Below are 13000 nucleotides of genomic sequence, written 5' to 3' on the forward strand. Positions count from 1 at the left end.
TTTCAAACCCAAAACCAGACCTGTTCAGAGGCATAAAATCTGTGATTTTTTTTTTTTTTTGCAAAGTAATTTCCTAAATAGCACACTGAAAAAATTGATGCAAAGCACCCAGATATTAGATGCATCATCAAAGCAGAGAAGCTTTTTCAGCAAAAGAAAGTGAAAGGTAGGAACAAATCAAAACTGCTTCTGGTTGAACTATGACAGTACTGGTCTGTCTCAGAGGAAAAACCCAAACCCTCTGCACTGAGGGAAAGAGGTATCTCTGAGAATTCACTGTGACCATACATTACATACAATGATAGCAGAATCTGTAATAACCATGTTATTTCTCAGAACAAAAATCTGAAAAAGATTATGTGGAGATAGTGTAACAAAAAAAGGAAGTTGCACAAAGTTGTTTTTTAAAGAGAAAAAAAATGTTAATAATTATATACAAATTACCCATACTATTTGCAAGGAAATACCATCTAGGTCTAGGTTGCAATTCTCAGTTAAGGCTTTTCAAAACTGATTCTTTTGGTATTTTGCATTTGAACAACTTAGATAAAACTAATTGCACAGCAGGTTATTAGCACTTTTGAAATGGTTCCTTCAAGTAGTCTCAAGTGGAAGACATTCTTAAAATTTTGCTGTAAGCTTTCTTTTCTGTAACAGTAACCATAAGAAGAAACTGGTACAAATAAAGCCTAGGATATAAATGTTTTCCTCCATTAAAGCCAGGGCATTCACTTATGTGTGTTTTCAGGAAGAACATGTATGACCTTATATTCCCTTTAAATTTACAGAACAATTGTGTGCTTCTTAATGCCTTCAGAATTCAATTCTAGAGCAGCTAGACACATCATGTATTTTTTTCTTCTCCTGCAAATGCATTTTTTTAACTAGCAAAATGGAAAACTAAAAATAACTACTTTAGAGAAACAGAACCTTATTTGTCTGGTCATCCTCACGGTGCTATGGGACATATCCCCTCTTAGTGGGAACAGCCATAACTTCATTAACTTCATTCCCTATAACATATCTTTCCTAGCAGCAAACACAAAGGGAACTAATGATTTAAAAACTGCAATGTGGTAGCATGATAAAAAAAGTCCTTTCTAACATCTTATCAATTACCATTACATCTTCTGTTTAACAATTCATTAAAAAAATGAAAATGAGCACACAAACGATTTCAAAGGGGTTTTTAGCTCCCCTCCCCTCTATATGTAATGAAGACCATCAAAGACTAAAAAGACCATTCTAAGGTCTATTACATGAAGGACACATAATGACCATTGAAAAGAAAGATGTAAAAAAAGAAAGAAAAGAAAAAAGCACCTTTTGGGAACTGTTTGGGGCACAAGGCACAGAGATATCGTACATGCAGAGTTGTTTCAGTAGATTGAGAATACATCAGATTTTTTGTGCACATGTAACTCATTTAAGCCTATTCAGAAAGTCAGTTACGTCCAAGATGGCTTTGAGTCACTGTAAATATACTCTAGCCAGTACGTATATGCCCAATTGGGCTGCAATGAGTCCAGATCGCCTGGGATGTTTTGGAACTGATGCGCACATATCCATCAAGTGAAAACTGTACAGCAAATTTCTCATAAACTGTGTCAAAACGACTACTACCCTAGCAGAATAAAGGTCTCTAGTAGCAAACAAATCTGCAGAAGTGCCTTGTTGGAGGATGGCTTAGTGAGAGTCTCTAGAAATACTCTTATCCAATATTTTGCTAAAAAAAAACCTTTCAGAAGTTTGTACTACCTTTGCACTCCCCCTTGCATACATATACTATTCATATCCTGTTCAATAATATGAAAGGCTCCTGTGCTTTCTATGCAACAAAAAAAGTTGTTTTCTGGCTTCTTAATAAATAACAACCCATTAAGAAAAAACTTGCAATTTCATTTTTCACCTTTGCAGTCCGTTAACTGTAATAGCTTTTAATGTACTTCAAGCATTCTTGAGCCTCTTGGGCTGAGTGAAAAGACACACCAACAACCAGAGTGTCAAAAGGTTATTTTGGTGATACTGGCTTTCTTGAACCTTTCATTTAGTGGATCTTTATATTATCTCTCATAGGTTACAATTTTGACTACTATCTGTTTAGGGTTTGAGAATTATTTAAAGCCTAAATCAAGATCACTTTCACAATGTGCTAGATGATGTATAAATACATAGCCTGAACTCAGTATCTTAAGGAATTACAAACTAATATATTAAGATTTAATATGTAATATTTAAGAAGTGAAGTGACAATGTAGGCTTGAAATGTGTTAACTGTACATATATTTGCATATAGATACCCGTCAGGGTCTGTTTACATTCTTCTTGTTACATGAAAATGCAATATTCAGCAAAATAAACATATTGTATAAGTATCTCTTTGTGTATGTATGTATACAAAAATGAAAATGAACAGATAAAGTATGTTTACACAAGCAGTTGGACAGCAGAACTGTGAATGAATATTCCTCTGTCCGTTAACTGGTAACAACTCTCATTAAAAAAGGGCTTTCTTGGAGAACTAACTAAAATTGTAACACAGACCAGAAACAGAATTTAAGCAAAGTTCCAGATCATTTGTTTGCTGACTTTGCTAGAGGACAGCTCAGGTAGAAGAGAATCTTTGCTGATGCTAAAACTTCCTTTGACCCTTTCATATTTATAAAAACATACTCATACGTGTTTCTATATTTATTAAGGTAAATAAGCATGTTTGATATGTATCTACACTATGTATATATTAGAAAAGAATTTACTGTTGATAATGAAGAATTAATATCTAACTATATAGGATGATATATTTATCATTAGTTCCCTTTTTGATGCATGACTGCTTACAGGAAAATACAATTCTAATTATAACTTTGGAATATTTAAATTATTTTCCATTTTGCACTAAGGATATTTTGGAACTTTAATATTCTATTTTATAAGATATTAGCCAGAGGTCTAAGATTGCTCACATCTCTACAGGGGGACATAAAATAAAAACAGAGAGAAAGACTGGGACTTTTTAATATGTGGGCTTGATAAAGTTATACCTTAATTGCTGCTATCATAGTAGTCAAGAAGCAGTTATTGTTGATTATCTGAAAAGTACTTAAGAAATTTCTATTAATATCATAGTTTAAAAGCTTTTCTGAAAGAAATAGTTTCGCTTCTTTTGTGAACATGGTGAATATTTTATATTTTGTTATAGAAAACAGCATGCATATTTTCAACAAGAGAGCGTCCTTCCCGTAGCACCTCAAATAACATATTCAATTTAAAATGTAAGCATGACATTCAGGCTTCATTTGCTGTTGGTGTCAATCTAAAAAAATATAAATTGATGCAGACAGAAAATTCTAATCTGATGCCCTAGGGCCAGATCCAATAAAACACTAAAGCATCTAAATTTGGTGTTAAAGCAACAAACTTTTAGGTGTTTGTCCCCCAGAATGGAATCTTGGGCTGAAGTGATCTGGGTCTTACATTCCCATATAGTGTATAGGGTAGGTATTGCTAGGCAGGTACCAGTTAGGGGGTGTTATGAGCAGCCACTGTCTCCAATATCCCTTAACATTACCCAAACCAGGTACTGCAAATTGGGATCTAATGAAGTTAACAAGTAGAAGTATAGTCTGTCTAAAGTCAACAGAAAATCATATGCAGCTATCTGGAGCTAGTAAATAGAGAAACTCTGGCAACAGGACTGAGCTATGAATTCCACCTTGCAGACCACATATGACCAGAGCCTGGGTCATAAGAGCAAAGAGACGATGGTAAACTATACTTCCCTCTTTTACACAAAGCACAGTGATTAAGGATACCACCCAGGAAATGTGTCACAAGTTCAGTTCTCTCTTCTGCCTAGAAGGAATTAGGATCCACATCTCCAAGGGGTGTGTGTTAACTTTCAAGCCATTGATTATTTTGAACATATTTTTTTAAACACTTCAGATCAATGAGCAAGAAGAAGATCAGGATTCAGCAGACTAGTCCTTAGGTTCTCCACTAGTTCATCCTTCCTATGCTATTTCCAGACTGGGAGATCTGCAGGAGCTCAGACAACAGCTGAGCAGGACAAGTGATAAAATAAACCTCACCAAAACTGAGGGACTATCAGGAGCAAATTCTTTGAGTCATAGAAACTTTACTTTACCTGAAAAGACTCAGAGCCTTAATTTTAACATAAAAAACTGAATGGATCTTTTCTAATATGACTCCTATACTTCATGTAAGTCCTTCTTGTGAAATCTGGCCTAATAAAACCGAATGTGCATCATCAAAGAGTCCATAATTACAGGTTACAAAATTAGATACTTGGTTTTGATGATGGCTGTCAAGCACTTGAACTAACACCATGTACTTCAATTTACCTCGTTCTTCCCAGGATCATTTGCAGTTCTACAGCCCGCTTTCAGTAAAATTGAAAAACCTGCTATCCTCTAAAAAGGAAAAAAATCCTGGAAATCTAGGGTAATTGACTTCTCTGGTCATACAGATAATGACATCTTAAGTTATGTATGAAATGTGGGGCAGAAATGCTCTGCAGTGTCTCCTGCAGTCCTCCCTCGTCCAGACTAGGAACCTGGCTGGACCACAACATAACCCCTAGCAAATCTAAGTTTTCTTCTCATGGAACCCAGGGAGTGGGTGGAACTTCAGATGCGTACATTGGGTCTTGCCCCAACATGTAGCTAGGATGTGGCCAAGTTGCACATCTGGAGTCAGCAGCTGGAAGATGTTCCCAACACCTATGGCGTACACATGGTCTTAGGGAACAGAAACTCTTCCTGCAACAAATATTGACCCAGAGCCTGATGCAAACTTTCCAGGTTTAATAGGCAGTGAATGAGATCCACAGAACCTAATTTGATTCTTGGTGGGATAATGACAACCTGACTCCAATGGAAGGTGAGGTCATTCAAGGCTGCCCACACCAGAACCTGAGAACAGATTTTGAAGACAGTCTAAAGGCAAACATAAAAAAAACCCAAACAAAACTGCACAAGAGATTTACTGGTAGCTTAAACCACCTCAGTAAAATAAAATCATTTTTGCCACTAATAGTAATTCTAGCTGAATTTTGAATAGAAATGCATATGATCTCCAAAAGACTGAATACCCTCAAGCTGTTATTGAGTTTGCAAGTGCCAATGAACTGTTTCGAAATATATTACACTATGTTGTGTGGACTGGCTAAATTAGATCCTTTGTTTTATGTTTATACCAGATAAATGTTATTTTATCTCCGGTATCCAACTCATAGATCAGGTCAGACAAATGATTCACCCCTCTGACATATGCTAAGTCTTTTCAAAATCTGGTATGTTGATCAGTTGCCTCTGTTATAACTTTGTTCCCCCTTAAAATTCTCCGTTGACTGTAAATAAATTTTCCCCTGTCTCAGATAATAATGTTTAAATGCTTCATGATACTTATTCAGAACTTCTGTTTTCCTCTCTTCTTCTTTTGAATCAGATGATGAAGGTGATGGGGTTTCAACAATAGGAGTACCACCACCTACATATGTTTATTTGCATTTTTAAATATGGCTGCATTCTGACTGATTTGCAGTGGTAAGCAACAGCTTAGAAATCTGATTGCAAGCTCACAGTGACAAAAGTAGACAATTACTATCTCCACAAACATCTATAAGTTAAATCACTTGTTTTAATACAGATTAGATTAAAGTTACAAGACTGGTATGAGAGACATGATAAATGTAGTCATGACAGAAAACAATTTTTAATTTAGTATACCCTATCAATCTACATAGCCCATGAATATTTACCATTAATTCAGTAGGCTGGAAAAGAAGGGGAAAAAAGAACAAAAAATAGAAGGTTTGACCTAAACAAGGACTGAGAGAAAAAGAGAATTCTCAGCAGTTTTACTGAGAACAGATCTTGCAAAAAAGTGAATCGGCAACAGACTGGAAAATACATTTGGGGTACCAAAATGTACGATTATAAACAAAGCCTTTAAAAAAACCCGAATGACATGCAAAAGTAGTAGCAATTCTTAATATGTACTTCTCTTTGCAGGATTTACCAGTCTGATTACACTTAAATGAGTTACTTCAAAGGCTGAAATAAAATCATTTATGGAAATTCAAAACAAACCTATTTGATCACATCATACTTCACAGCAGGGATACAATTTGCAGGGGCTGAGTGAGGGCATAGTATAAGCTAAAACAGGTTGTGTGTGCAATGAACCAAACTAAATGGTTTATATAAAAGAAATGTTGTTTCCATTAATTTTTCTGGTAATCCTATTAAAAATACCACCTGTCCAGAATAGAATTGTCCAGATTTTAATTCTTTTTCATATCTCAGTGTTCAAACACAAGACAGAGAAGGTATCATCTTACAGCTATTAAAATATGGCACAAAATGTCTTATTCTGAAATCTTTATTACTGCAGCAGTTTCTCCAGCTCTGTTTCAATGTCTGGCTATTACACCTTTTACTTTTTCTCTTACTGTGCTCAAAGAACTGATTTTTCTGATAAGCCCAAAGAATATGTTTTCAAAGGATATGTCATATTTTTAACCTCTTTTTAACCAAAATGTTTCTAGTCTATAATACTTAAAATTCACATATATTAAGTAAATATAACATGGAATGCACCTTTTAAAATTCTACCACCACTCCTCCAAAATCCCCTGTAACAAACCTGAACAGGAACTTAACTTTGAATACCAACAGAGATGAAATGGTGTCATAATCAGCATAAGTGCATGTGGACTATTCACCTAGATCAAACACTTTGGTCATATACTCAATTAAATTTAAATCCCATTATATAATGTGTACCAGCCTCATTTTATGCAATTCCCTAATTTAATGGCTTGGTATTAGCCTTTTTCTTTTTTGCACACATGGACTAATTTTCACGGTGCTCAGTCCCTTTGGGAAGTAGGTCATTAAAGTCAACTGGATGGAGACAGAAACTTAATACCTAAACAGTGTTGTAGAAGGGTCAGAGACGCAATAGTAATGTAAAACTGTATTTCACTCATCCTTCTTTGTAATATTTATGAAATTCCTCCCTCATATAAATATTGCTCATTAATCTCAAGGACCACAAAGTAGAAGAATCAAGAAAGCTATCATCCTGTTATAATTTAATTTGTGAAACAAAAAAATAAAATTAAAAAAATCCCAATTAAAAAAATAAAAATCACAATTATAATACTATTTAGCTGTTGAGACAATACTTGTTTTACACTGAAACAGTAGAATCACAATATTCATATTACCTTTCTCAATGTGTATTCTTTTTGTCTCATGTCCCACATCATGACCAGCCAGATCACCCTCCTTAGGTCCAGGCAGGACATTAGGTGACAAACCCATCAGCATTTGGTTCATAGATAGCCCGTTCTGATGGACAGCTGCTAGACACAAGCGCAGGCAGAAAGAAAATCAGCTGTCATATTAACAATACACTTTTGTACTTATTTTATATAGTCTTCCTCTTAATTATACAAGAATTCTAACAATCACAAAGTTACTTAATTAGTGCTAATCAGTATCCACACAGCGGGAGAGTTTCTTCCTGTTACTTCTGGTTTAAAACAATTCATTTTACAAAGAAGAGTTTGGTATCTCTGGACAAAGTTGGATATTTGCAAACATTTTCTTGTTTATTTAACAAGAACTGAAATGAAAATGAAGCAAACCAGAAAATCATAGAAGGTTCCATGTGAGATACTTATGGATATTTTCTTTTTAGTTACATGTACAAAACCTCTTGTATATTAGCATTCCCAATATGCAGTCCCTAACTTCCTTAAATAAAGCATTGTGGCCTTCCAGGTGACGAACACTCTTTCAAAACACACTGTACAACAGTAGAATTACTTATTTGCTCATCAGATAGCTTGAAAAGCTCTTTCCAACAGTTCTCAAACAGACCTTCATTGGTCTCAAACACACCTCAGAAACCCATATAAGGAAGTTTATATCCCTATGCTTTTATCCTGAAAAACTGTATTTGCAAGAGGCTTATGCCATTTTCAGTATAGCATTTTTCCATATGTATCCCAGTCACCTTACTCTTGCTGGCACCACAAAAGCAGATGTACTTAAGAATCGGGTGTAATGTTAACAAAGTAGATAGGAGAGAAAAGAGTTATTTTATAAATAAGTTACAGAAGTGATCCAGTATTTAAGGAACGCTGTTTATGTTCACATTGGAAGAAACAATGTGCAAAGGTCCCACTCCTCTCTGCTGCTAAGTAAGCAGAGTAAGCTGAATAGTACAATTTCTTAAAAAAAAAAGTCATTCCTTAGCAAAACCAGTATCTCTCAATTTAATTTAATTTACTTTTTTTATTTAAAGAACAATGGAAAAGGTCTTCACCACTTGTAAAAAAATATACCATTGGATCAAAACCCTAAAAATCCAGGGTTGTGAGGTTTTTTTCTAGAACTTTACTTATGAATTCTGTGGCAGGTTGACCCTGGCTGGATGCCAGGTGCCCACCAAAGCTGCTCTATCACTCCCCTCCTCAGCTGGACAGGGGAGAGAAAATATAACAAAAGGCTTGTGGGTTGAGCCTGGGGAAATAGATAGGTCACAGTATATGGGATGCCAGTTTAATCTGCACTCTGAATCTTCCAAGTGATAAGAAAACAGAATTTTCAGCTTGTCATGGTCAGGCCTCATTTCTCTTCTTTCATTTTTCATCACATAGTAATGAAAGATCTTTCATCTGAACGTCAATGAAGAGTCAGCTTCCTGAGTCTGCAGAGAGCCTGAAAAGAAGCTGTCTAAAAGACACGTGTGCTGCATCTAATTAACACGACTATGTATTTCATGTAACTATTTCATCGCCTTCTATCTGCCTGCCAAATGCTCCAGTTTCACCTACTGACATACCCCACTGTGGGAAGATGCCTTAAAAGCACAAAACCTGCAACAGAGCAATAATAAAAGGAATGGACAAGTGTAATATGAATTTAAGTAAATACCCGTAACATAATATGTGTTTAAAACCTTAATTTCCAGACTGTTGCACTGGAATATCATAGAATTCAGGGTCTTTGCCATGTAATTTACATTCTGTACATGGAGCCCTGATAAAAACAGTATCACTCTGAAACACCATGGTTTAATTTCGCTCCGCCCCTTGTGAGCTATTAGGTGATAATACTCTCTGTCTCATATTTCTCACCATTACGAATTTTTATATTTAAAAAATTTTACAGTATGCACATTTTTTAATTGATTTAACCTAATTCTTCTCTTTATCAAGCAATTCTACCCATGTAAAATGTTCCTTATGAAGTCAGAATCAATTTAGAAATCAAACCAGAGTAACCAGATTAAATAAAACTCAGTTTCTTTAAAAAATGTTTACACTATATGTTCAGTTCTAAAACTAATCTAGCAAATTGCTTCCTGGCTGCAATTCTGTATTTCATAGCTCATATCTTTATGTTTAATATGACATGATGGCAGTTTATATCAGTACCCGTTAATGTAGCATCAGATATTATGATACTGTAAACTGGGGAACATAATGTTGGGAGATAGCTATTGCAGCTGAACTTCTGAACATGATACATATGAGATCTATTTAAGACGAGGGCATTTTGATTAGAAAAACCAGCTGCACCTAATCAAATTTAAAGTGGTGACAAGGAGAAGAATGTGACCTACGGATTCTGTCTGAAGAACTCTCGGTCCGTGCAGGAGAGCTGGACACACTGCTGCTTCGATGAGAGGATGGATGGCTGCCAGGTCTTCGGCCCTCTTCAAGAGAAGGAGCAGGAGAAGGACTGTCTGGAACACGTTCCTAGACCCCACGAAAAAAATAATTGCAAAAAAAGGCAATGTTAAACTAAACCTCTGTTTCCAAACATCACTTCCCTAAACTGTGTCTCCCTCCTAAATTACAACCTATTCTTTCCTCTAGTGAGGTGTCCAGGATTTGCAGAGTATTCTCAAAAGGAAACTTGGCAATTTTAGGACACTAGACCTTATGTTTTAGTATGCAATGTGAGTACTGCTCATCCTGTCAGGCTTTTAAACTGCCTTCTGGACTACTTATAAAAATAAGGTTTTTGTTTTGCTTTTGAGTTTGTTTTTTTCCTCACTTTTATCAGCATGCTGTTGAATTGGAAGTACACATTTTGGCTTATAGACTTTAGCCTTACGGGATGAGGAGCGATGTACTTTCGTAAATAAATAAAGACCAGACACTGCTGTTTTAGCTTATGCTGAATGTTACTCCACATTTTAATTTCAAAAGGGCTTCTTGAGCAATGAGATCTTATGGAACTGCTATGGATCATAAAGAAAATACAATCTTCCTACTGAACCAATACAGTAACATGGCTGATGAAAGTCCAAATGTCTGTTTATACAGTGGAGCACAAACCTGGAATGAACCACACTTTTTGGAAGAGTGTGGCCGTATCACTGGCTATATCACTACTTCAAAATGGGGACAAATGCTCATTTATGTTTTTCTATCCAGGTGAAAGCCTGGCATGGTAGCCAGGAGGAGCTATGATGCACTTCAAGATGTTCCTTGATTTTGAAAATTAGACCATGAGGACTGTGATGGTTTGAACTGCACTTCTGCTATGTGAGAACTGTCAGTATGTAGCAGATAGATATATCTGATATTTACACAGAACTTTGAGAGAAACAATAAACCAAGGGAGCTGAGTGCAGAATAGTCCTTTCTAGAAAATTCCCTATCTTTCCCTGCAGTTTCCTTTTTATTGCTAATAGCTCCCAAGACTCTATGTCATTGCTAAAATATGTGTGAGTTAGGTTGGTTTGGTCAAATAGTGATAAAAATAAATAGTTCCTACAAGGGAAATCTATTGGAGGGACTGAAAATGTTAAACCAGGGGTTTTTTGGTTGTTGGGTTTTTTTTCCTTTTGATAATTGAAATCCTGACTCCTAATGAAAAAAACCCAACCAATCCAAAGAAAAAAACAAACAAAAAACAGCTGTATACATTCAATTCACTAAAAGCTTTCAGTAATGAAATAATATAATTACTACATGTTTAATAACACATATGAAAACTTGCTGCTGCAAATGCCTAAAAGTTTTCCTGAAAAGAGCATCACGTTCCTCACACAGCAAATCGCTTTTGCAGCAGTCATTATTTTTCATGCACAGTAGCTAGATGAATACTTATTTCTCTGAAGGCATTCCTATGAAACTTAGCAACATGACCATCTATAGTAATCAATAATTTGTTCCAGGTAAGCTTCATAATAAATATTTGCTAAACTTGAGATTCTGATTGCAAAGGGATTCAATGAGCCTGTTGATGGAGTGGGAGAAGACCTTTCAGAGCAATGTTTCAAGACATTTAAGTGGATTCCACTTTAACAGTCTCGGGTTTTTAAGTCAAAAACATTGATGAGGACAGTTTAACTGCATCATAGCTCTAGGCTTATTATGACTTTGATTGTGTTTATATGTCCATGAACTGGGTGTTCAAGAGAAGGATTATAATGCAGATGTTTTCAGAATGTAGAAGATTTATTTCTTTAGATTTAGGAGGATTTAAGCATGCACAGCGTACAGATTTGGTATAAATTGGAACACAGTATATTTAATCATTCATTTAATATATAATTTCACTGTTTGGCATACAATGTATTGTTCTTAGAAGGGTTTCATTAAAATGAAATCCAGTGAGCACATAAGATTTGAATACAGAGCTGCAGAGTAAATTAATTTATTTAAACAGCTTAATTTGTTTATCCTATTTATTTATGTGTGCTTTTACAGCACGTATTATGAGATGGATAGAGCAAAAGGAATGCACAGGACAACAAAATATAATTACTGCACAAACAAAACAGATAATGAGTTTTAGCCACATATAATATGAGATAGTAGACAAACTCTGTGAGAAAACCATATATACTGGCTTTATCAATTCATTTGTAAAATACCCTTTAACCCCAACAAAACATGGGATTGAACTATGTAGAAATGGAAAATAAATTAATTTAATACCTTAACTCATTTTTTATTTCCTTACTTCATAATTCCACAATCAATAATATAGTCTATAGCAATTTTTTGTCTTTATCAAAACTAGCTACAATAATAAAGGGAAATGCTACTAATAACAAATTGAAATACTCTGTAGTTCTAAAAAGTCATAGTGATAAACTAATGGTGCTGGAATATCAATATAAGCTGTCTTCCTTACTAGAGATTTTGTGTAGAAAAATGAATTTTGTCTGTGATAAAATATTAACTTTACATTTAGACTTCACTTTAAAATTTTTCAAAAAAGGAAATGTGCAAAAATGTGTTCAGTAAATAACTCAGATGATCAGAGCTATTTTGTAACTTCTGCAAAATGCCATTTTTGTGCAAGCTGGTCTACATGACACAGCAGAGAAATGGAATTTACTGTGTTATAATCCTGGCAACAGAAATCACCTAGGATACTGTCCACTGTCCAGTATTTTTCCTAAAACTTGTCTACTCCCAGGACAAACTTAATTCCACTTCATTAAAGATATCTCTAGAGAACCTGGTGTTGGCTTGTACTGTAATTAGGCGCATAGCCTCACAACAAAAAAACAAACAAACAAATAAATAAAATGAGTGACTTTGCTAAATTAAGTATGAGGAGGAAACTGTGCAGGGTTCAGTTTGAAATCAACACTGAATGTAAGTATTTGACACATGAGCTAGAGATGAAACTTCAGAGACACCTCTATCTAGGATGCTACATGAAGGGGCTCACCTTGAAGGTAAGTTGTCTCCCATTTCACTCAATTGAGATATAGACAAAAAAGTCTATGGAGCCTCCTCCAAAACCAGATACCTACAGCTCAATTCATCTGCTCACATTTGAGCCATTTGAGCTACTGAAGGGTTTTGAGATGTCCACACCAGGTTGACAGACAGGACCTACAAAAGATCTGCTGCCTTCTGGAGTGGCAGCAGGATCCTAAAAACACTATCCTTGCACTTACTGGCTGATGAGCTGAATAGTTCCCCAAACTC

The 13000-nt window shown here is 35.3% G+C and overlaps 1 protein-coding gene across 1 annotated transcript in view; it reads right to left on the reverse strand.

The window, feature by feature from the left end:
- DACH1 (dachshund family transcription factor 1) overlaps positions 1-13000 on the reverse strand; it is a 219333-nt gene that overhangs the window by 93899 nt on the left and 112434 nt on the right. The window contains exon 6 of the mRNA XM_010575249.1: positions 9661-9796. Coding sequence (XP_010573551.1) covers positions 9661-9796 — 136 coding nt within the window. The remainder of the gene's footprint in view (positions 1-9660; positions 9797-13000) is intronic.

The sequence above is a fragment of the Haliaeetus leucocephalus genome, unplaced genomic scaffold, assembly GCF_000737465.1.
Source record: "Haliaeetus leucocephalus isolate CR32 unplaced genomic scaffold, Haliaeetus_leucocephalus-4.0 Scaffold462, whole genome shotgun sequence".
NCBI lineage: Eukaryota > Metazoa > Chordata > Aves > Accipitriformes > Accipitridae > Haliaeetus > Haliaeetus leucocephalus.